Source organism: Sminthopsis crassicaudata, chromosome 6 (assembly GCF_048593235.1).
Source record: "Sminthopsis crassicaudata isolate SCR6 chromosome 6, ASM4859323v1, whole genome shotgun sequence".
Classification (NCBI taxonomy): Eukaryota; Metazoa; Chordata; class Mammalia; order Dasyuromorphia; family Dasyuridae; genus Sminthopsis; species Sminthopsis crassicaudata.
This window is the reverse complement of record NC_133622.1, coordinates 220,283,645-220,308,166: the sequence shown is the minus strand read 5'-3', so window position 1 is coordinate 220,308,166 and position 24,522 is coordinate 220,283,645. Positions and strand designations below refer to the sequence as shown.

The 24,522-nt window shown below is 39.0% G+C and overlaps 1 protein-coding gene across 1 annotated transcript in view; it reads left to right on the top strand.

Annotated features, from left to right (window-relative positions):
* Window positions 1-24,522, top strand: part of DCDC1 (doublecortin domain containing 1) — a 105,819-nt gene that overhangs the window by 35,136 nt on the left and 46,161 nt on the right. Inside the window, exons 5-9 of the mRNA XM_074276633.1 lie at window positions 435-591; window positions 9,023-9,223; window positions 13,480-13,585; window positions 16,560-16,730; window positions 21,796-21,981. Of these exons, the coding sequence (XP_074132734.1) occupies window positions 435-591; window positions 9,023-9,223; window positions 13,480-13,585; window positions 16,560-16,730; window positions 21,796-21,981 (821 nt within the window). The remainder of the gene's footprint in view (window positions 1-434; window positions 592-9,022; window positions 9,224-13,479; window positions 13,586-16,559; window positions 16,731-21,795; window positions 21,982-24,522) is intronic.

The window sequence follows — 24,522 nt, the reverse complement described above, 5'->3', positions numbered from 1 at the left end:
AATCACATGTTTATTCTCAGAATAAAGACAGGTGTTATAAGTATGTGGTAACAGACCATGATACTTCTGATACAAGGAAACCCACTGGAACACTCAGAATTGAATAGTTAATCACATACTTATTCTGAGAATAAAGAAGGATAAAGCTATTATACCTTCTTCTTAGGCTTGCTGAAAGATAAAGTAGATTTCAAATGAGATATTGTTTTAAAAGCCTAATTTGTTGTTGTTGTTTTAAGCAAAACATAAAAAACCCATCTCAAACAAATATTCATGAGACTCTGTACATGCTAAGATAATTCCTTTCTTCTAAGGTGGAAATTCTTAGGTATGAGCATCCTTTTTTGTCACACATTCCTAGTTTTTCTTCTAAAATGATGACAAATTATTGCGACCATTATTGACTAAATCCTTTCACTCTTTGTTCCATCCAGCTCTGATTTTAGGATCTTGTGGTGCTATTATGTCTGGAGCCAATGTGGTTGTAAGTAAATCCGAAGTTTGGGTAGAGGAAGAATCACTTACAGAGCCAGAAGAAAAGCAGGAAGGAGAAAATTCCCCCAAAGGTGAAGTTGCTTCTTCAGAAATTCTGTAAGTATCGGAACTCAAGTAGTTTGGCTTGGAGGTTGTGGGAGAAAGGCAATTTTGCAATTAATTTTCTACGAGAAGGTCTTTAAAATATTCTAAAAGTGGGTTAGAAATTTAATGTCAGATGGAATTATGGAATTTTTCAAAAATCTACTAATTTGGGTAATGAATCTGGACATTGACTATTTAAAAAATCCAATAGGATTTGTCTATGAGTTAAAAGTAATTCTTTCAGGAATTCATAGAATCACAGATCTAGAAAAATCCTGAGAAATTGTGGAGTCCACTTCTTCTTTTAAAAGGTGAAAATATTGAGTTTCAGGGAAGTGAAGTGACTTGCTTAAAGGCACATTTAACAAACTGGAAGCTCTAGACCTTTAGACTGAGGTCTTTAATTCTTAAGTCCTAAGTGCTTTCAACAATACCATAGTTTGCTTTTTTCCTTTTTCCTTCATTGTTCACTTATGACAATTGTTTTGATAATTTCATGTGTGTGTGCACTTTCTTTTGGTCTTAGTTCCAAAGTGGACACATCCTTGTAGTTCTTGGACAAACAAATATCACAAAGCTAATATTATTGGTTGTTTATCGTTTTAGTAGCATGGAAGTTATATTTATATTTTGCTGTTCCTAAACTCAAAGGAGGTAGTTTTTTTAAATCACAATCAAGAAGGACTTTCATAAATACTTACATGCCATATTGTGTCTGGCCAAAGTTTTAATCCATTCTGAAAATTTGCCTTGCGCCAAAGAAAGCATGGTGATGGTGCTTGTTTGAGAGTATATTGACTGCCTAATTCTCTAGTTAAAAGTGGATCAGAACATCCCTAATTTTCTTTCCATATGCCATTTAATTTCATTTTTACTTAAAGAAAATATTCTCATTCAGTCTCTTTCACTTTAAAAAAGAAAATAAATATAGAAAAGAAAGGCTAGATGAAGAGGAGGAACTAGGTCATTGAATCATTTTACTTCAGAGTTGGAAGAAATTATAGAGATTATATAGAGATTGTTTACTTTTTACTCAGTGAAATCCCATCTACAGTTTCAGAGAAGAGAGTTATCCAATCTCTGCTCAATCACATTCAGAGATATGCAGTTTACTATCTCCACAGAGCAGCCAGCTCCATTGTTGGACAGCTCCCATCATAATCAAGAGCTGCTTCAAAGACAGTGACTCTAATTCAGACCTACCAGCTCTAATCTTGCCCTTTATAGCTACACAGAATAAATCTAGTCCCCTTTTTGAAAGACAATTCTTTGTAGAGTTAAAGACATCTGTGATACCTCCCTATGTCTTCCCTTTGTTAGGTTGACCACATAGCTATGTCAGCTTCTTCACACATTAAAACCAGACTTTAAGAGCTACTCTTCATTTTAGAGATCAGACTTTTCCTTCTACTCTAGGGTAATTTCTATGCCAAAAACATTGCCTTATTTCCTCCCTAACCTCTTGCTTGCATTTGATATTCTTGAACACTTCTGCCTTCTGCTAGCCTCTTTTTGATTTTAAGAATTCATTTGGATGGTCTCCTACTCCTTAAACTCCTCTCTTTTCTTCATAGACCTCAGATCCTCTTGCTGATCCTTTTAAGTATTACCAAACCTTTAGTCTTCAATCGTTATCCTCATGGTAATTGTATTCACTTTTAATCAAATCATCTCTAATAAAATGATTCCCAGATTTTTATCATTGCTTAACCTAGTGCCTGTCACATAGTAGGTGCATAATAAATAGTTGCTAACTGACTGAGGTATTGTTATTCACCATCCTTGACCTCTTTCACTGGTTCTACCCACACATCCCTAATCTTCCATAGGATAATTTTCTCTGCATGTGTGACTGGCCGTCAAATTTGCCATGTCCCAAATCTAACATATTCTTTCTTTTTTATTGTAGTAAGTTTATTTAGCTATTTATTTATTTAATTATAGCTTTTTATTTACCAGATATAAGCATGGGTAAATTTTCAGCATTGACAATTGCAAAAACTTTTGTTCTAACTTTTCCCCTCCCCCTATCCCTCCCCCAGATGGCAGGTAGACCAATACATGTTAAATACCAACATATTCTTTCTTTTTTCCCCCTTTTTTATTTATCTAGCTTTTTATTTACCAGATATATGCATGGGTAATTTTTCAGCATTGACAATTGCCAAACCTTTTGTTCCAACTTTTCCCCTCCTTCCCCCACCCTCTCCCCAGGTGACAGGTTGACCAATACCCAACATATTCTTTCTTACAAAACCTTTCCTTTTATGATTTTTTAATCTCCTTCACTGTCCTACCATTTACCTTGTCTCACACCTATTGTTTTATCCCGAGACTCCAGATTTTTATATCTGGTTACTAAATCCTTTGGATTATCTCTCTAAAAATATCTCTTTCCATCCCTTTATTCCCACTGCTGCCTCTTATTGGACTAATTCAGTCAGTATTGCTGATAGGTCTCAGCCTCAGTTTGTCTTCCTATTCTCTCTCCTATAAGCGGGCCTTTACGGCTCTGTCAGATTTCTCCCCCTTATGCACAGATATGATCTTTTCCAGTAAATTTCCATTCCACCGGAAGTCCAGATCTTCCATAGTATGGCCCAACGCTTTCAGCTTTATTTGCCGTGCTTTTGCTTCCAGACTGGATTTCCCATCTCTTCCCCTCTGCTCTTTTACTGTTGAGAGCATCTCCATCCTTCCTGACACAGACTCGGAGCATCTCCATCCTTCCTGACTCGGACATCTCCATCCTTCCAGACTCGGACTCGGAGCATCTCCCTCCTTCCCTGACTCGGACTCGGAGCATCTCCATCCTTCCTGACACGTTCTCAGAGCATCTCCATGCTTCCTGACTCGGACTCGGAGCATCTCCATCCTTCCTGACTCGGACTCGGAGCATCTCCATCCTTCCTGACTCGGACTCGGAGCATCTCCATCCTTCCTGACTCGGACTCGGAGCATCTCCATCCTTCCAGACTCGGACTCGGAGCATCTCCATCCTTCCTGACTCGGACTCGGAGCATCTCCATCCTTCCAGACTCGGACTCGGAGCATCTCCATCCTTCCTGACTCGGACTCGGAGCATCTCCATCCTTCCTGACTCGGACTCGGAGCATCTCCAACCTTCCAGACTCGGACTCGGAGCATCTCCATCCTTCCAGACTCGGACTCGGAGCATCTCCATCCTTCCTGACTCGGACTCGGAGCATCTCCATCCTTCCAGACTCGGACTCGGAGCATCTCCATCCTTCCTGACTCGGACTCGGAGCATCTCCATCCTTCCAGACTCGCACTCGGAGCATCTCCATCCTTCCTGACTCGGACTTGGAGCATCTCCATCCTTCCTGACTCGGACTCGGAGCATCTCCATCCTTCCAGACTCGGACTCGGAGCATCTCCATCCTTCCTGACACGGACTCGGAGCATCTCCAACCTTCCAGACTCGGACTCGGAGCATCTCCATCCTTCCAGACTCGGACTCGGAGCATCTCCATCCTTCCTGACTCGGACTCGGAGCATCTCCATCCTTCCTGACTCGGACTCGGAGCATCGGTATCATTGCTGCCTTCTCCCTCATGCTCATCCCGCGACTCGGAATGGTTCCTGAACCTTGTCATTTCTACCTTCCTGTCATCTCACACGTGTCCCTTTCTCTGGAACAAGATCCAGTGGCCCTCAAGCTTTTTAAACAGGGGCCGGTTCGCTGTCCCTCAGACTGCTTCTTTCTTGTCTCTTCACCCCTTCATCTTCTCTGTTGTTGGTCAGTCCGCCATTTTTATATTATATTTAATGGGATTTTCTTGGCAAAGATATTGGCGGGGTCTGCCGTTTCCTTCTCCATTTCATTTTACAGATGGGGAAACTGAGGCAAACAGGATTAAGTGACTTGTCCAGATCATAGTAAGCGTCCGAGGCCAGATTTGAACTTGACCCGACACTGGCGCATCTCCCTGCCTCCCATACCCTCCTTTAGTACCTTCCTTCCCAGATTATCCCGGAGTTTGCTGACTAAAAAAAGACAAGAGAGGAGGATGGGGGGAGCAGACTTCTCGGTCACACAGCGGACGGTTATTAAGCACCTGCTGTTTATGTTTACAAGTTATTACGGCATTGTACAGAGTATTACTATTTATTAAGCGCCACACTAGGCTAGCCAAGCCCCGGGCTGAGGGCGCGCCCCCACCCCCATTCCCGGAAGTGCGAACTTTATCACTTGGTAGGAGACGTGAATTTGAGGGAAGGTGGGTCTCAGAGGGCGCCCCGGACTATGGTGCCCCAGCACAGCCCGCGGCCTTATCAGCCACAAGTGAGGCCCCGGGCTCTCCCGGAGGAGCCGCTGCGGGGGCCTCGTTAAGAAACCCAAAGAAGATGCTCGGTTTCCCTTTCCGCGACTGTGAAAGTGCAAGGGCTGCCTCCCAGGTCCTAGAAATGCGCGGCTGAGCCGGGGAGCCGGGCCGCACTTTCCCGGGCGTCCATCAGGTGGCGCTGTTGCTTTCCCTATGCAGAGGACCCAGCTCCCCCTGAAGCCTTGGCAGCCGTCAGTCAGGAAAGAATGAATAGCCCCGCGCTGTGCGTGTGGGCCCGGCGTAGCCTCGGTCAGCCGCGCTGAGGCGGCGGCCCTTGTGGCTCTGAGGGGTCTGGCCCCCTCGATTTGGAGCCACGCTCAAAGACACTTTCAGGACGCCTAACGCAGACGGGATCTGCCTGAAGCCTTCCACGTCGTCAAGTTCAGTTAGGACTTCCTTCTTTTCTCCCTTTTTTTTTTTTTTTTTTCCTGAGGCTGGGGTTAAGTGACTTGCCCAGGGTCACGCGGCCAGGAAGTGTTAAGTGTCTGAGACCAGATTTGAACTGGGGTCCTCCTGAATTCAAGGCTGGCGCTCTACCCTCTGCGCCACCTAGCTGCCCCAGTAATTTTTTTTTTTTTTTTTTTTTTTTTTTTTTTTTTTGCTGAGGCAATTGGGGATAAGTGACTTGTCCGGGTCACACACCCCGGAAGTGCTGAGTGTCTGAGGGCGTGGGCTATCCACGCGCCACCGCGCCGCCCCTTCACAGTTAGGACTTCAACGATCCGGAGCATTTTCCGATTGGAGGCTGATCCCCTCCCAATGGGCACAAGTAGTAACCGTCCATCCTCCACGCAAGGACCAACGATGACGGAGGGATCCACTTTGGATGTGGTCTCGTGAGCTTCTTGAGAGCGAGGATGATTTTCCCCCTCCCCCTCTCCACCTTTCACCGCATCCCTCTGTGCCTGGAACACACTGGGCGCTTAATAAATGCTCATTGACTCACTATCCCCAAACCGCTTCTTTTACTTATTGAAACCCAGCTTGTCTGACGATAAATGTGGCCCTTTCACACAGATCCATGGTGATTTCCAGTTGTTCTTACCTTGTCCCAGAGCACTCCTCCAGGGACTTATGTGGGTTTGGGTCTCTTTTGACTCTCTCCGCCCCTCCCCTCCCCCCCCAGACTACACCTCCATTACCCGGACTTTACTTCACACGCCCAGAATTACCTTAGGCTGTGAGTCTCAAGAGAAAACATTATTTGCCCCCTTTTTGTCCCGGTGGTTAAGCAGTCTGAGTCGCGTATGACGCTGTGGCTCCGTTTGGGGCCTTCTTGGCAAAGATCCTGCGCGTTCCGCCATTTCCTCCTTTAGTTCATTTCATAAATGAGAAAATTGAGTCCGCAAGATGGAGTGACTCATCCAGGGTCACACGGCCCGTGAGTGACGGAGACCAGAGGTGGTCGCTTCCTTACCGCCTGTGTGGTGCTAGATCGCGATCTCCTCCCGCCCAGACTGGATACGTGTGGGCCACCTGGTCAATGTCACGCCTCCGCTTGTGACCGGCGTCTGCTTTCTTCAATCCCTCAGGAGTCACTCGTTTTCTTCTCCTGTGACATCCAAACAAAGCGCTTCTCCCTCTCTAAAACCTTGCATGTTGTTTGCATCCGGGCCGCCAGGTTATGGCAAACGGGCTGAGGGGCGGAGCCAGAGCGGGAGCTTTTGTTTTTACTACAGTCCGGCCTCCCACAGTCTGAGGGACAGGGGATGGCCCCCTATTTAAAAAGTGTGAGGACCACTGCAAAGGTTAAGACTTTTAGGAACTAAATAACATTTGTGTGGTGTATGACCTGGCCAACTTTACTGTTCATGACTTGATCCTATCAAAAGCATTCAATATACCAAAGATGAACACTCCTTATTTATGACTGAATGAATGAATATATGTATCACCTTTAGCCTCAGGACAGACCCAACAACATGGGGCTTCATTTCTTGTTCTCCCAAAATAAAGATTCTCTCTCTCTTTTTTTTTAAACTCCTTTTTTTAAAATAAATTTTTTTCTTTTGATTTCTAAGCTTTTCCGTACCACAAAGAAGCAGGATAACTAATGAAATTATACTGTGGAGAAATCTCCATGAATATCTGTCTTAATTCTGACATTTCTTTACATGTTCTAACTTTTATTATAAATTCACATGAAAGAGACCTTGCTCCATGTCAAAAGCTCTGCAAGGTCGCCTGGTGGCAGGCTCCCCTTCATTCTGAGGATTCAGAGGAGGAAGAAAAAATGTTCAAAACCGTTGAATCATACAGGAAATGAAGGTATGAGTCAGGCAAGGAAATATGTGAGAGAGGAGGCAGCTTCATGGCTGGACTTTGGGCAAATGCACTTCAAAGGCTCCCCGACTCAATGCAGGGAGCTTGTTATTGAGTCCTTACTCTACCAAGAAGTCCGGGCGAAGAGACAACAAACAGAGAAGAAGAAAACAGAAGAATTAATAGAGAAGAAATAAATATGAAGTGATAACAGTTGGAGCTAGCACGAACCTGAAAAGTCATCCCTTTCTGGTTTAATAGAAGAGAGAATCGCAGCTCCCCCAGAGAGATCAAAGTCCTAGGTCACAGCAATTTACCTGAAGTTACATGAGTGATTAAGTACTCCAAGTTAAGATTTGTAGGATAGAAAGAAGGAGGAAGTTAAGAGGTGGATGAATTGAGTTTCAATCCTCAATCGACTTGTTCCAGCCTGTAGACCTTGGGTCTAATCCTTTTCAGCATCAGTTTCTTCATCTATAAAATGAGGCAGATCTTTAAGGTATCTTAAAACTTTAAAGTCTATGATAAATAGTGGAGATCAAATATGAACCCTGATATATATTTTTTTACTCCAAAGCCCATTTTCTCTCCACCATGAAAAAGGCCCTTGTCCGCCAAAAATGAAGTTGTTCGCTTATTTGGTGACATTGACACGTTTTGGGGAAAGAGGCATGATTTTTAGTGGTTGTATATCCATCCAAGCTCTTAAAGGAATCTATTCTGTTTCCTTTTCTGTCTTAGTTTTTGTTATCATTAGATGCAAGGCTAAATACACATAATATTGCATACCATCTTCTTATCCCAAATAAATTATTTGGCAAATAGATCATTACATAATTATTTGCATGTAAAATGAAATCTCATATAAATTATCCCATATAACTGATATTGTGACAATTTTGCATTTGGAAGATAGAGACTAGAGGATTTGGCACTTAACTTGCTAAAACATTTCAAAGTTTAATAAATTTGTTTAATACTCTGAGGTTCCCTAGTACAGCCCTTTTGTAAGTCTGAGTCTTAATTTGATTCCATAGTATTATGTGGACTGGAGAAATCAGAGAACCCATTCTTGAGTGGATTATGTGGAGAACCCATTCTAGAATAGATTATGTGGACTGGAGAAATGTGAGAACCCATTCTTGAGTGGATTATGTGGAACACCCATTCTTGAATGGATTATGTGGAACACCCATTCTTGAGTGGATTATGTGGAGAACCCATTCTAGAATAGATTATGTGGACTGGAGAAATCAGAGAACCCATTCTTGAGTGGATTATGTGGAACACCCATTCTTGAGTGGATTATGTGGAACACCCATTCTTGAGTGGATTATGTGGAACACCTATTCTTGAGTGGATTATGTGGCCTGGAGAAATGAGAGAACCCATTCTTGTGGGCCTGGCAAAATGAATCTAGTATAGGGAGGAAGTCAGCATTGTTTTTGCAGAACACACATAACCACTTCTTCCCCCTTCTGTCTTTTTTTTTTTTTTTTTTTTTCCTTCTTTGCAGTGTCTTAACTCCCTTCCCCAGGTCACTTTCCCCTTATTTACCAAGTGACTTTTTTATTTGATTTTCTCATCGCTGTCCTCTTAAAACCAGAGTCCCCCAGAATATATTTACAGCAGTTACAAATAATACTCAGAATTTCCATTTATGCTGGCCTGGACATTTAATGACCAGCAGAGTCATTGCTTTCATTATGCTGATTTGGGACCTGGCTGCATTACCTTGACTCACAGCAGGTGCCTCTCCTAAAGAGCTTACAATCTCCAGGACATCAGGTTCACAGGGCATTTTTCTGCTGCTAATGGACTTTTCTCTATCTCAGCAATCAAGCAAAGCATAGGATGTTGCAGAAGTCCTGCCATCAGCAGTTTGAATTCAGAGATGGGCATATTTTCAGCTCTTGCATTCCGAACCTTGTCTTGGGGGTCCAACATTTTAAATTGCATTCAGGTTCCGGGATTGTTTTGGTGAAGAAGAATTGTTTTGATAAGCATCAGAAATGGCTCCACAAAGAAGAGAGCAGGTAGGTAGGAACCATTTTGTTTTTGATGAAAATATTCAAGGATGAATCAGAGGTTTCATTGGCAGATCTCCAAGAGTTTGGGATTTTCTTTTATCTTATTCATTCAGTTAGGTTTTCTTTTTGTATGGGGGGGAGGAAAGAGTGTGTGCTCAGGAGACAGAAGGAGAGCATAAATAAATGTTCAGGACATACCTAGCAACCTATCTGCACTCTGATTCAGATAAGATATGGGCATTCTGACCTATTGGGTACATTAGTTATGTTATTATTTGGCCATAGAGTCCAAAAAGAGATTGGGCTATCATTTTAAAATATGCCTTTAATAGATCAAGTGAAGATTCTAAAAAACCTGCAATTTTTCACTTTTGCCATGTTTTACTCAGATTATTCCATAGAATTTGCAAACCCATACATCACTCACTGACTGGAGAAGAATAAGCATAGACAAGAGTAGGCACCTTGGTTTCCATTTCTAATTTTGGGGAGAGGGTTCTCTGTCCCCACTTCTCTGGCCTAACAGTAATGGATTTAGGGATTGAGGTTTAAATTTGAGTCCAGGGCCTTTCACTTATTGTCTGTGTGATTTGGAGTCTCAGTTTCCTCATCTTTGAAATGGAGTGAGGGAGGGAATCAAAGTGAATGATTTCTAAGGTTTCTTCTAGCTATAAATTCTTTTTTGGAATAGGGGGAGGGAACCCCTTCTCTCAGTTCTTTTTTTTTTTTTTTTTTTTTTTTTTTTTTTTTTTTTTAGCATTGTAACATTTGCTGAAGAGAAGCCAGGGAATGCAACATCAACATTAATAAGAAATAACTTCCAATAACTACCTGTATTACTACCTTTTTCTCACTGCACCTTTGAATTTTCTCAAATGAGGCAATATTTCTAAGTGCACAACTTCTTAAAGATATTAGTTTAAAAGGATAAAGTCTCCCACTACATCTAGGGCCATCTCCATTGGTCCTGATCAATATATCTGGCCACTGGACTCAGATAGCTCTGGAGGGGAAAGTGAGGCAGATGATCTTTCTCAGCCCACCCTCACTCAAATCCCAATTCACTTGGAAATCATGGAACTGCCTCCCAGATGTCATGATCCCCTTTGAGAACACAGGACAAATAGCAATAACAGCAGCAATATTTGTAAAATGTACAGTGCTCTGTATACAGTAGGCACTTTCCCTTCCCTGGTTGCATAGAATGCTTGCTGTGGAGCATTGGCCTGGACCTATCCATGCATTTAAGTCAGGGGATGGTAAACTAAGGACTTTTCCTGGCATTCTATTCTCTTTCATTGTTCAGTTGTTTTCCAGATGTGTCTGTCTCCTTGTGACCCTATTTGAGGTTTTCTTGGCAAAGATATTGGAGAGGTTTTTCATTTCCTTCTCAGCTTATTTTATGACAAGGAAATTGAGATGCCCAAGGTCACACAAATAGTAAATATCTGATGCCAGATTAGAACTCAGATGTCCATTTTCCTCTCTGGGATGCCGCAAAAACTTTCCCTAGGAAATAAAAATTCTATGATTCAGTTCTTCCCATTCCTGAAATTCCTTCACAAAGAGAGAAGTATTAAAGGAAGCCTCCACATATCCAGGGTCAATCTTATAAGTGGAGGAAAACAGAGTTGTTTGAGAGTAGGAAAAATCTCCTACCCCAAAGAGAGCTTGACTGAAATGAAGGCTCCACGGACTCCCAGAATCTCAGAGTCACTGGCGTTGTGTAGAGGATATGGGTCCTGGACTTCACATCTCTGTGTGTTCCTGGACAAATCTTTTAGTGGCCATTGTATTTGGCATCTAAAACCAGAAAAGTACCATGTGGTGCAGGATTTTTGTGAGCATCAAATGGGATAATCTATATAATCACAATAGTTAATACATAAATAACCCTTGGAGGCTTGCAAAGTGCTATGTGTATGTTGGATTCTTACAGCCTTCCTAGAGAGGAGGGTGCTATCTATTGTTATTCTCATTTCATAGATGAGGAAATCAGTGCTGAGAAAGATTAAGTGACTTGGCAAGAATCTCAGAGCTACTAAGTGTCAGAGACAGGATTTGGATTCAGGTCTTCATGACCCCAGCTTTCAGTGCTATATAAATATTATTATTATTATTATAAATATCATAAATGTCTCATAATCTAGCCTTTTCCTGAAGTTTTAAATTCTATTTAAATATCCCCCAACAAGTGATCACGTTGTCTTTGCTTAAATGCTTCCAGGGATGAAGAATCCTTCTCTCAGGAGACAGCCAATTCCGTTCTTGGACAACCGAATTTTGAGGAACTTCTCATGTTAAATTATTACCAATAACCCTGTGATTTTAGTTTTTGGCATATTTATTTTCTCTGGAATCCTATAAAATACACCCACTCCCCCCATCACATGATGTTTTCAAAATCCCCTGATTTCATCTGTATGGGTACTTAATTGAACAATCAGGTCATAATCTCTCCATACTTTACCTAATGGATTTCATCAGTTGCTTTGGCTGGAAGCAATTTTCACCTGGTGTTGATAATTCTGAGATTAGCTTCTCCTAAACCACAAACAAAACCAATTCCTGGACAAAAATCATAGTTTTTTTTTTTTTTTTTTAAACCAAATTCAGTCTTTCTAGGTGGACAGGTTTTCCCAGTGTTTGCCCTCCATGGGCTTTCAAGAACCTAATGTTTCTTCTAGACCATGAAAAAGCATCTAAGTAAGGCTTTCATGGGGGTTACTATGATATAGGTAGATCTTTAAATCATGGTTTTGAACACCATGACTCTATCCTCTCCAAGACTTCTCAACTCAAAGCTAACCTTTCTTTCAATTGACCCTTCTATAAGATTTTCTAGTCCTCAAATACCTTCTTCATATACAAATAGTTTCAGAAATCTTAGAGGGAAGAAAAGATGGGCTCCCAAAGAAATGTTAAAATACTGAAAGGGAGGTAGGAGAATAATAAATTCAGAATTCTGCTGGCCTTTGTAACAAATGAAATAACAGAGATAAAATGTTTTATAGAAGTCCATATGTCCTGTTTCTGACCTGAGCCAAGTAGGTTGCTGGGCTCCTGGGAAAATTGCCATGTTGGTACCATACTGTGGATACTAGATCAGTTTTAGCCCTATTGAAACTCTGAAATTCTGATTTTAAAGAGATCTGCCAGCTGCTCATATCACAATTGTAGTTAAATTAGCTAATATTAACACTAACTCTTTCAGGTCATCCTGACATCCAGACCATCCTGACAAATAACTTTTAGTTGTACCATAATTTTTTTCCTTTTCAGCCCTGTTCAGCTCAGAATCAATTCTCTCAACTTGGGGTTTCTTTCTTCCAAAGGCCTGATGGCATTCTTGCCCCAGTGTCTTGAGATGAATATGGTAAACAAACAAAAAACCAAATTTAGGCCCAGTGTGATAGTTATACTCTTCTGCTTCAGTCATGACAGACTTATAGATTCTTGAGAGATGATATCTATACTCTAAAACAAGAAAATACAAATATATACATATAAACCTAATGTAGCAAAGGCTTAGACCAGTACAATTGAGAGAAACATGGGAAAAATCGCTAGTTCTATTATGATCTGGATGATAAGGATCCTAATAAATAAGATGGGAGAAAACTCCATTTATTCAAATAAATAAGATGGAGCTAATTATTATTTGCTTATTTATATTTTAAAAAGTGAATTGATGAGGGATAGCTAGGTAGTGCAGTGGATAGAGCACCTGCTCTGAAGTCAGGAGGAGCTGAGTTCAAATTTGGCCTCAGCCACTTAATACTTTCTAGCTGTGTGACCCTGGGCAAGTCACTTAACCCCAATTGTCTTAAAAAAAAATTGATGGAAATACACAGTTTTGACTCCATGTTGAGACAAGTAACATTGGATGTTTTTGATAAGTTTTTAAGGGATTTCTCAAAGAAAATAATGAGGACTTTATATAAGAAGTTATTACATTTTGAAATCAGTGGGCTTTACCATATGCCTCAAACCATAATTGTTATTTATATGTATAATATGAATATATTATAGAGACCTGGGATTTAGAAAAGGGAGGGAAAGTTGGTATTCAAACCTTTCCAAAAGATTGATAATATTGTTTATAAGTATACGTACAGTAAAGTATATGATAGAGATCTGGGGTTTAGAAGAGGGAAGGAAAATTGATATTCAAACTTTTCCAAAAGATTGATAATGGTTGAAGAGTGATGTCCAAATCTACCTGTAGCACTTTGCTGCTAAAAATACTTTTTATTCCCCAGGACATTTCACCTGATGATTAATCCAAATCTGGTACTTGCAGTAGCCCTGCCCACAGTCTCAATGGAGGATCTTGCCAAGATCAAAAGTTTCCCTGTTATTATTCAGGTAAGCTTTATGTGGGATGAAGAGTACCAAAGGGAACTTTCCTTCTCAATCTCAAGTTTTAAACTATTTAGAGCCTATATCTGTACTCAAACTCTTGAGACATCCTGTATCAAACAAAAATCAGCATTTCTTTCATAGACCTTTTGGTCCAGACCTGTGAGGCCATTCGTGCAGAGAATTTCCATTATGGAAACCCTATCTACAGATCTAGGTTATCAGCTGCTCAGGACTGAGCCTGACTCCAAGTCCAGTGGTTCACACATCTTGCCTTAATATTTACAAGAGAAGGATATTCAACAAATCTAAAGCTGGTTCTGCTGATCAAAGTTCCTCTGCCTGGGCTGGCCAGAGCATGGTCTAGAAGGCTTAGTGGCTATTTTGGACTGACCTGACCAGGAGGGGAGGTCCACAGCCTGAGCCTTACATCCCCTCAACCAACCAATGAATGTTCTTAATATCTTTAAAGGATAAAGTAGCCTAATTTGCACAGCAGCAGCATTCTGTATTTTATTGTTAGGAGGAATAACCTACAATACTAGAAATCCCTATGACCCGCTCTTGGTCAGAGACCAAGGATATGCCAGAGGCACTGGAATCTACAGCTTTTTGGCTCCTCTCCCCAGTATATCATGCTGCTTGTCAATGAATTTTGGGAAATCGTGGAAGAAACTGCTTGCTAGATTCAAATGCATATAGAGTTGGCTTGAAATAAAGACTTAAAACACTTGAAAAATTCTGCTTTTATCTTGAACTTGGCTTGTGAAAGTTACATAATAAGCCTATTGATTGTATTTATATACCAAGTTTCCAGTGAAACACAAAAGGGTAAAAAACAGAGAAGTTACAAGAACTTTTTAAAAAATATATTCTAGAGAAGTCTGTGTTCCTTTCCTATATTTGTGGAATTCTTACTAAATGACAATGGGATATAGTGCTAAGGTGTGAGACTCAAAGAGAAAAGGCTCCCTACTTCTGTATATTGGCTTAGAAAAACACAAATTAACGTCATCTGTGCTGTGCTGTGGATAGCGGGGTGGTGCAGTGGATAGAGAGCTGTGCCTGGAGACAGATGATCTGAGTTCAAATTCAGCCTTAGTCACTTGCTAGCTTTTAGACAAGGCACTTAACCCTTTTTCCTTTTGTTTCTCATTTGTAAAATGAGCTGAAGAAGGAAATGGCAAATTCCCCAAGTATCTTTGCCAAGAAAACTTCAAGAGTCAGATGGGACTGAACTGCAACAAATGTTATATTCTAATTTATTTTGTCAGACATTTCCCAATCATATTTTAATCTCTTTCAAGTTGTTTTAGGAGTTTGTGGGGTAGGGATTAGAGTTTGACCCTCTGGTGTAGAAGATAGAATGAGCCAGCTATATGATCTTGCAGGAAGTCATTTAAGGTACCTAAACGTCAGGTTTCTTTACTGTAAAATGGGTCTAGAAGTAGGTACATTCCTTACCAATGATTATCCTACTCAAATAATATATGCAGCTGCCTTGACAAATTTTCCAGTTCATCTATGTTAATTGTTATATTATTATTAATTATAATTTTTATAATTCATTATTATAAATTATAATTTATTATTACTATTATTATTATTAAATTACTAACCACCATCACCACTAACATTACCACAAAAACAAACAAACAAACAAAAAAAACCCTGCCTGATGAGTATATTGTTGGCGATGGGTAAATCAGAAATAGAGAACATTTTGGAGGACCTTAGCTCTCCTCTTGCTTTGTATACAAGAACAAAAATTACCATAAGTCATGTTCAATAAACATATTATGCCTCTGCCTGACATCTAATTTATTCTGTGCGGTTTTTATACCAATGATGCAACTTGACTTACAATGCCCTGCCTCCAAAATTAGGATGTAGTAGTCTGGATAGAGAGTAAAGGTTAACCAACTCTTCTGTCCAGATGATAAATATGGGCTACAAATTTATTCTGGGTGACACTGTGTATGTAATGTTATACTCCTTTTTATCAGATGCCTTTCTAGCTCGGCCTAGTGAAAGAAAAGCTCGCTCACACACCAAACACCCCCACTCTATTTCATAATATTATATCTGTACAAATATTTTTCCTGAAAATCTTAAGTATATTAGCAATGAATTTGATGCCAAAGTAATTTAAATTATCTCTGGTGCTTTTTTCTGGTGCTTTGGTTTTCATGTTTACTTCTTTAAGTAATCAGCTTGAGAGAGTATATTCAAGTGCTTGCAAAATAATTAATGTGATGGATGCTCAGCTAATACCAGGCAACCTCTCCATCTTTTGCTAATATCCAGTCAATACATTTCCCAGGCATTCTAGAGACGCCATACTTGCCATTCCGTCTAAAGCAAATTAGAAAACTCCAGTTTTCCTTTATTGATATATATATATATATATATATATATGAATCTGTATCCTGCATATATAATATACATATACATATATCTGCATGAATGCATATTATGCAGCTATGTCGATATTTTTATTTTAGTGAAAAGAAAGAAACGTGTCACTTGACAGGAGGTGCTATTCTTATGTGGTCAGAAAGGATGACAAAATATAGAGGAATAAGCCAAGGGAGAGTCCGTCTCCTTGGACCCAGGGCTTTGGGGAGGGAAGTGACTTGTCCAAGGTCCCTTGGCTAATTGGTGGCAGGGCATTGCCCCAATCTTCTCAGGCTCAGAGCAGACACTTTCTACTACTCCATGCTGCCTGAGTCCTTTCTTAATCTTTTGAAGGAGCCAGAAAAACTTCAAGGATTCACAATTTCCCTTAATTTTCATACTCTCCCTCTGCTGATTGTAGTTCCATTGCAGCGTTCCTATTGTCTCCTCCACCAGACTGTGAGCTTCTGTAGCACCACCTAAGTGCCTGGCTGCAAGTCTGTCCCATGGTCGGACTTAGGAAATAGTTATCGACGGCCCACATGCCTCTTGATTCCGTTTGCTTTCCTATTTGTTTTGACAGACGTATAAACCATATTCTAATGGGGCTTCCAATCAAAAGTGGCTTTATCTGAAAAACAAGAATGTACTGAAGGCCTTTCATAGCTCAAAGATGGACATAGAAGTCACGATTGCGAATCATGCTGGCATTTGCACCTCAACTGTGACAAACGAAGAGGAAGTCAACCAAGTAGTAAGTGGGTATCTTTTTGAAATGGGCACAAGGCCCCCCAAGCCAAAATGCTTGTTCTTTTCTCCTGGAAAATGACCCAATGACTCTGGTGGGATATTGTCTGGGGAGAGATTTGGTGAAACTGAGAAACTAAGTGAAAGAAAGGGTTTTTGAGAAGGTTCCCTGATGCAAAATATTTGGCTCAACTCTGAAAGTACCAAGCAGTTCCTGCTTTCAAGGGCCTTTCGTTCTATTAAAACTGATAGAAAAAGTTGGTGATCCTGAGAGAACATTAGTGGCAAAATAGGAGATGGAGACCCATTTTAAAAGTCATTTCAGTTGAAAAAAATGGAACTATTTCTAAGGTTGAACCAATTGACAGGGCCAAGAACTTTGGTGTGTGCATGTGTGTACATGTACATGTTATCCATAAGCCATACACACATATAAGCATATACATCTATGCAGCATATGTTATGCAGATATAGATACTTATAATATAGTTATGGCTATAGATATAGATCATATATACCATGCATATATAGTTATATCTATATGTATAGAAGTAGTTATGTCTATATGTATATTATACATATCTGCATATGCTCTCTATATGTAAATTGTACAAATTTATTGATAGAATTATCAATATAATAGTTATATTGATATATATCAATATTATATTATTTTTGTATAGATATATAAGGGCAATTTGGTGTCTAGGCCGATTGAGTTCTGGGCCTTCAGTCAGGAAACCTTATCTTCCTGAGTTTAAATCTGGCCTCAGATACTCACTAGCTGTGTGACCCTGGCCAAGTCCTTTATCCATGTTTGCCTCAGTTTCCTGGTCTGTGAAATGAGCTGGAGAAAGAAATAACAGATCTCTTCCAAGAAAATCTTAGATAGGGTCAGGAAGAGTGGGACCTGACTGAAATGACTGAACAACAATAAGCAAAAGCACAGGTACATGAATGTATATATGGATGCAGTTATATCAATATATATGTTATTCATATATTGTTATGTATAGATATTTTATTGTTGTTTGGTCATTTTCAACCATACCCAACTCTTTGTGACCCCACATGGGATCTTCTTGGCAAAGACACTGGAGTGGTTTTCTGATGAGGAAACTGAGGCAAACAGAATTAAGTCTGATTTGAGCTCATGAAGATGAATTCCAGACCCAGCATTCTATTCACTATGTCACCTAGCTGCCTAGCACATAAAATACACACCTATGTGCATATGTACAATATACATGCACACCTGTATGTATATATGATACATTATATGAGATAAAATAATCTCATATAATATGTGTAATATATCAATATAATATAAATATATATATATATATAAATATGTCTATATGGATATATACTTATATATGTATAGTTATATTTATATTTGTATTATAGATAGAACCATAGCATTGACATATATTAGAATGCTATAATTAGCATCAATATATGCTACCAATATATATTTATATACATAGACGGGATAGACAGAAAGATAGAAAGGCAGACCAGATAGACAGATAGATGATAGACAGACAGATGGATAGATAGATGATAGATAAATATAAAGCCAGAAAGACAGACAAATAGAAAATACACACAGATGATGAGGGATAGATAAATGGATAGGTAGGTAGACAGATAGACAGACATAGATAGATATAGAAGATAGATAGACTAATAGATATAGATAAATAGAAAGAGACAAATATTTAGATTATAGACAGATAAGACAGACAGATAACTGATAGATATAGAGATGAATAGATATTCAGGCAGATAATAGACAGATGTTAGACAAGATAGATATATGATAGATAGAGTTAGACAGATAAATGACAGATCAATAGAAAAATCGATAGATAAATAGGTATTTGATGTATATCCTGTGACAATCTCTAGTTTAAGTGTGAGGAAGCAGGCAGTCAGGCAACCAGTGGTAGTAATGCAGTGGTAGCTGCTGTTGCTGCTGCTGCTGGTAGTAGTTGTCATACTTGACTAGTTCTGAGTTAGGTTTTAGGGGGGATGGATATGAATTTTTAAAAATGCATCATTTTCATCCATAAATCTAATCCATATGAAACTCGTGGGTGCCCAGAGAAGACCAAATATAATTAAATGCCACATGGTGTCCGCCAGGCTCTTTCTGCTTTACAAGTGTAGAAAAGGGACAGCTCAGTGATGGCTGTACCCATCAAAGGAGACCTTCAGAAAGGTAAGATTTAGGCTAAACCTTAAATGATGCATGAGGTTAATTTAGAGACAAGGATGGGCACTGACATTGTGGGAGAGAATGTGGGCAATGACCCCTAGACAGGAATGAACGTGTCTTGTTCTGAAGACACTAAGGATGCTGACCAGACAGAAATTAGGTTTTTTTTTTCTAATAGAATTTTATTTTTCCAAATACATACAAAAATAGTTTCCAACATTCACTTTTGCAAAATCTCGTGTTCCCTATTTTTCTCCCTCCCTCTTTTCCATCTTCAGCAATCAATCCCATATAGGTTAAATACAAGTAATTCTTTCAAACGTATTTTCATATTTTTTATTCTGTGCAAGAAAAATCCAATCAAAAGGGAAAAAAAAACATGACAGAGGAAAAAGTAAAGAAATAAAAAAAAATAAGAAAGGGTGAAAACACTGCTTCGATCCACATTCAGTCTCCATAGTATTGTCTCTGGCTCTCTCCATCACAAGTCTATTGGAACTGGTCCAAATCGCCTCATTGTTGAAAAGAGCCAAGACCATCACAGTTGATCATCATGTAATCTCATTGCTACTGTATACAATGTTTTGTTCTGTTGACTTCACTAAGTATCAGTTTGTGTAAGCCTTTCCAAGCCTTTTCTGAAACTCTCCTGCTTGTCATTTTTTACAGAAAATAATATTCCTTTATGGAAGGTCTGGGGAGACTTACATGAATTGATATTAATGAAGTGATTAGAACCGAGAGAGCATCGTACACAGCAAGAGCAAGATTATGTAATGATCAATTCTGATGGATGTGGCTCTTCTCAACAACGAAATGATTCAGATCAGTTCCAGTAGACTTGTGATAGTGAGAGCTGTCTGCACCCAGAGAGAGAATTATGGAGACTAAATGTGGATCACAACATAGTGTTTGCACTTTTTTGGTTGTTAGTTGCTTGCCTGTTTTTTCTTTCTAATTTTTTTCCCTCTTTGATCTAATTTTCCTTATGCAGCATGATAAATGTGGAAATAGGCATAGAAAAAGTATACATTGATTACTTGTTGTCTAAGGGGAGAAAAGAAGTGAGAAAGGTGGGGAGAAAGAAGTGAAAAGTGAGAAAAATTTGGAACACAGATTTTGCAAGGGTGAATGTTAAAAATTATTTTTGCACATATTTTGAAAATTAAAAGCTAATATTAAAAAAGAAAAATAATATTCTATTACATTCATATGCCATAACTTATTCAGCTGTTCTCCATCTTATGGGCATCCACTCAATTTGCAACTACAAAAAGGGTTGCTACAAATATTTTTCCCTTTTTTATGATCTCTTTGGTATATGGACCCAATAGAGATACTGCTGGATCAAATGATTGGATCATTTCACAATTCCACCAACAATGCATTAGTGTCCCAATTTTCCCACATCCCCTCCAATATTTATCATTATCTTTTCCTGTCATTTTAGCCAATCTAAGAGATATGAAGTAATACCTCAGAGTTGTCCTAATTTACATTTCAAATTAGAGGTATTTTTAGAGGGAATGGGGCAGAAAGAAGCAATGGGAAATAAAGTGTTAGCACAGCAGAGCACAGCTGATCTATAGAGCAAAAATAGCTGCCACTCTGGCCAACATCCCAAGGCATATGACATCTCAGTCATGCTATCCAGAGTCAATACTTAAAAGCAGGAAGACCATTCCTAGTGTTTGTGAAAATGGTACTAATCACAGTAAATGCAGAATGTCTTTGGAGGAAAGATATAGACATATATATATATATATGTATATGTATATATATATATACATATATATATATGTATTAATGTATGTATGTGTGTGTGTGTGTGTGTGTGTGTGTGTGTGTGTGTGTGTGTGTGTGTACTGCTGGGCTGCACTGGAGACTCCAAAGCATCTTGGTTGCGATAAATATATGTCACTAGATCAGTGCATCTTTGACAGAACCTTTGAACTTTCTGCTTTCCTTTAAGGGAAAGGCCCTTAAATCTCAGGTCATTTGCTCCTTTGGGTCTATGTAACCTCTATATATAGACTCCTCTTCAAATATGTTTCAATGACTAAAATAAAGTATGTAGGATATCATTCACAGTGAAAAATAAAATGTATCAGAAAAGGGAAGAAAGGAAGGAAGAAAAAAGAAGGAAGGAAGGGAAGGAGCAAAGAAAGGAAGAAGGAAAAAAGGAAGGAAAAGAAGGGAGGGAGGAAGGAAGGAAGGAAGAGAATGAGGGAAGAAAGGAAGGAAAGAAAGAAAAAATGAAGGAAGAGAAGGGAGGGAGGAAGAGAAAAGAAAAGAAGAGGAAAAGGCAGAAAAAGAAAGAAGGGAAGAAAAGATAGCAAGGAAGGTTACTAAGTGCTTGAAGAGTTTTATCCCATTTAATCTTTACAATCAGGAATGAGTGGTTGCTATTATTATTCCCATTTTACAGATAAGGAACCTGAGGCAAATAGTGGTTAACTGATTTGCCCAAAACCACACAGCTAGTAGATATCTGAAGCAGGATTTGAACTCAGATTTTTTTTCATTCCAAGCCCAAGACTCTATTCACTGTGCCACCTGGTATGTCTGACCCCAACTTTGGCCCTTTGATGAGAATATGAAAATAGCTAGCATTTAAGGTTTGCAAAACACATGACTGATATTATTCCATTTGATCTTCCCAATGGACAGTCTTGGAGAAATCGCTAATATAGAGAAATTTAGACTATCTATGTAATTGAGAAAATCCACAGTGGATGTAAAAGACCAACTGACCAACATTTCCGAGGTGCTGGGTCATACTCCAGAGCTTTGCAGGGATCACTTGGTTGATGCCAGTTTAGAAGAATTAGATCCCTGCTCTTCTTCCTAGGGCTACTCCTTCCATCCACCTGGCAGCAAGACCAAGGTCATGATCTGCTTGGCCTGCGCCAGATCTGTGGTCAGCCAGAAAGATGTGAAAAAATTATTTCCGGGAATCAAGTTCTTCTGTGCCTTTGGTTCCAGGGAGTGCAAGCAATTCTCCTTAAGAAACCCTAAAGTCGTCGATACGAACCAGGTATGTAACGTGGGCAGCAAGCCGTGAAGTTGGTTTTCTTTGAAAGTTCTCACTTTTTCAGCTTCTCTGACGAAACTCATTCTAGTCTATTCCAACAAGTGTTTATTAAGGGCTGACTATGTACAAGGTGGGATGGGATGTCCCAAAAATCTTAGTGCCATTTTGTGCTACCTAACTAGTTAATAAAGCTTAAATCTGTATTAAGCCTTTGGGGACACCCTATACTAGAACAGAAATAATTCCACCCCTGCCCTCCTGGATCTTTCTTCTTTTTCTTTTCTACTCTTTCAGGTCATCCCTTATTTGAATGATGCTTTTCTCTAATCACTTTATCCCAATTAATTCATCATTTTCCAAGTTAGATTAAAATACATTTTCTAATAAGTCTGAATTTTACCTTGATATCTCTATTTCTACTGTTCTCTTCCCCCCATATACTGTTATACTGTCTTTTCAGTTTAATTTTAGGTTCTTTTATTAAATTTGATTTTTAATTTATGAAACATACATTTTTATAATACAGTATAATAAAAAAGATGATTGCACATGAAACTGAAAATATAATTCAAAAAACTTTTGTAAAGCCCTTACTATGTGTAAGATTTTGCCACAGTGGGGGAATATAAGAACAGAAATAAAGCTTTGCTTCTGCTGAAAAGATAGAACATGTATTTTTTTAAATGAGGTATTTTGAGGAGTGAGAGGGCTAACAACTAGAAGGGACCAGAGAATATTTTGAGAAATAACTCCTTTGAAGAACATAAAATGTCTGAGAGACAAGAATGAGGAGCAAATATGTTCCAGAGCTAGTGGGCTGTGGGAGTTTCTTTGAGGCTGAGGATTTAATCAGTCCTCCAGTTTGTCTGAAACATCAAATATATAAAGTGAACTGATCATTTGCAAAGTTAAAATAGTAGCAAGTCCTTTCATAGCTTTATGTGCATAGGCTGGGTGCTAAGACATCCTAACAACTCTTTTATCAGTTCATATACAGTCAAGGAGATTTCAATTTATGTATACTGGCTGGAGAGCAAATCACCACCAGACAGACCAACATGAGATATCAGTTTAAATCAGGGTAATTTCAACATCCCAATTGACTTTTAATTTTGAAAAAGAATTGTTTTCCATGACTGTACATATAAAACCTATATCTGATTGTTTAATATCTCGGGGAAGAAGAAGGAGAGGTATAGAATTTAAAGCTCAAAACTTTTAAAAAATGTTAAAAAAAAGTTGTTTTAACATGTAATTAGTGAAAAATATAATACCTATTTATGATGTAAAGGATAGGCCTGTGGATCATTCTTTCACCACTATTGTTAAGGGGCAGATCCCTGGAACAAAATGTAGTGAACATTACTGGGCAACAACTACAAAAGTATTTCCTCTGGGCATAGCACATCCTACAGTTTACTAGTTTATCAGCCAAAAATATTTATCAAGTTCTTACTATGTACTTTGCACCGTGCTAATATTGGGAATGTGAAGAATATACAATGAGTTCTGCTCTGGCCATGTTGAGTTAAAGATGCCTATGGGACATATACCTCAAAATATTCACAAAGATGATACCGGACTACAGATCAGAAGACTGACTAGGGCATCTCTTAGGAAATTATTGATCTAGGCTATGTGTTCCTGACTCCTGTTTCTTCTGTTTCTGGTAGATAGAAAATTAGGAATACCCCTATGTATAGAGGAAAAGAAGGGCTTCCCTTTTTCATTTATAAAGGGGGATAGTTCCTTTTTATTCTATTGTTACAATAGATTGTTTACATATTTTCATTAAATACCATTTTATTCAACTAAATGTATTCTCTAGTTTAATTTAGAAAACATTTAGGGGACTTGTCAGATGTCAATTTGATAAGATGCTAATCCAAAGTGTGTCCTGGACTTCAGTTTAGATTTCAGGGGCCCGTGTTTAAGGGGAACACAGTCTACATTCACATAATACTTTTATTTTTAAAATGTTTGGCAGTCTGAAAACAAACTATGATTATATTATAATAGACATAGACTTTTAGAGCAGGCTCTTTTGTGAAGGATTTTTTTTCCCCATTTTACAAATGAGGAACCTGTTTCAGAAAAGGGAAGCAAATACTTGGCCAAAACCATAATTGAAGGCAGAACCAGAAGTTTTACCTCCTGAGTCTCACCCAGTATGGGGCAGGAGAGGAAGAGGAAGAGGAATGGGAAAGATGCCTTTCCTCTGAGGTAACCTTCCACTTATCCTTCACATTCCATGTATGTACATAATTGTTGAGTTGTTCGTTAGATTGGAGCTTTTTAAAGTCTGATTGGTATAGCACTAAATAAATAGATTAGTTTAGGGAGTATTGTCATCTTTATTATATTCGCTCGGCCTATCCAAGAGCACTGAATGTCTTTCCAATTATTTAAATCTGACTTTATTTTTGTGGCAAGTGTTTTGTAATTTTGCTCATATAATTCCTGATTCTCCTTTGGTAGATATATTCCCAAATATTTTATACTATCGACCGTTATTTTGAATGGAATTTCTCTTTGTATCTCTTG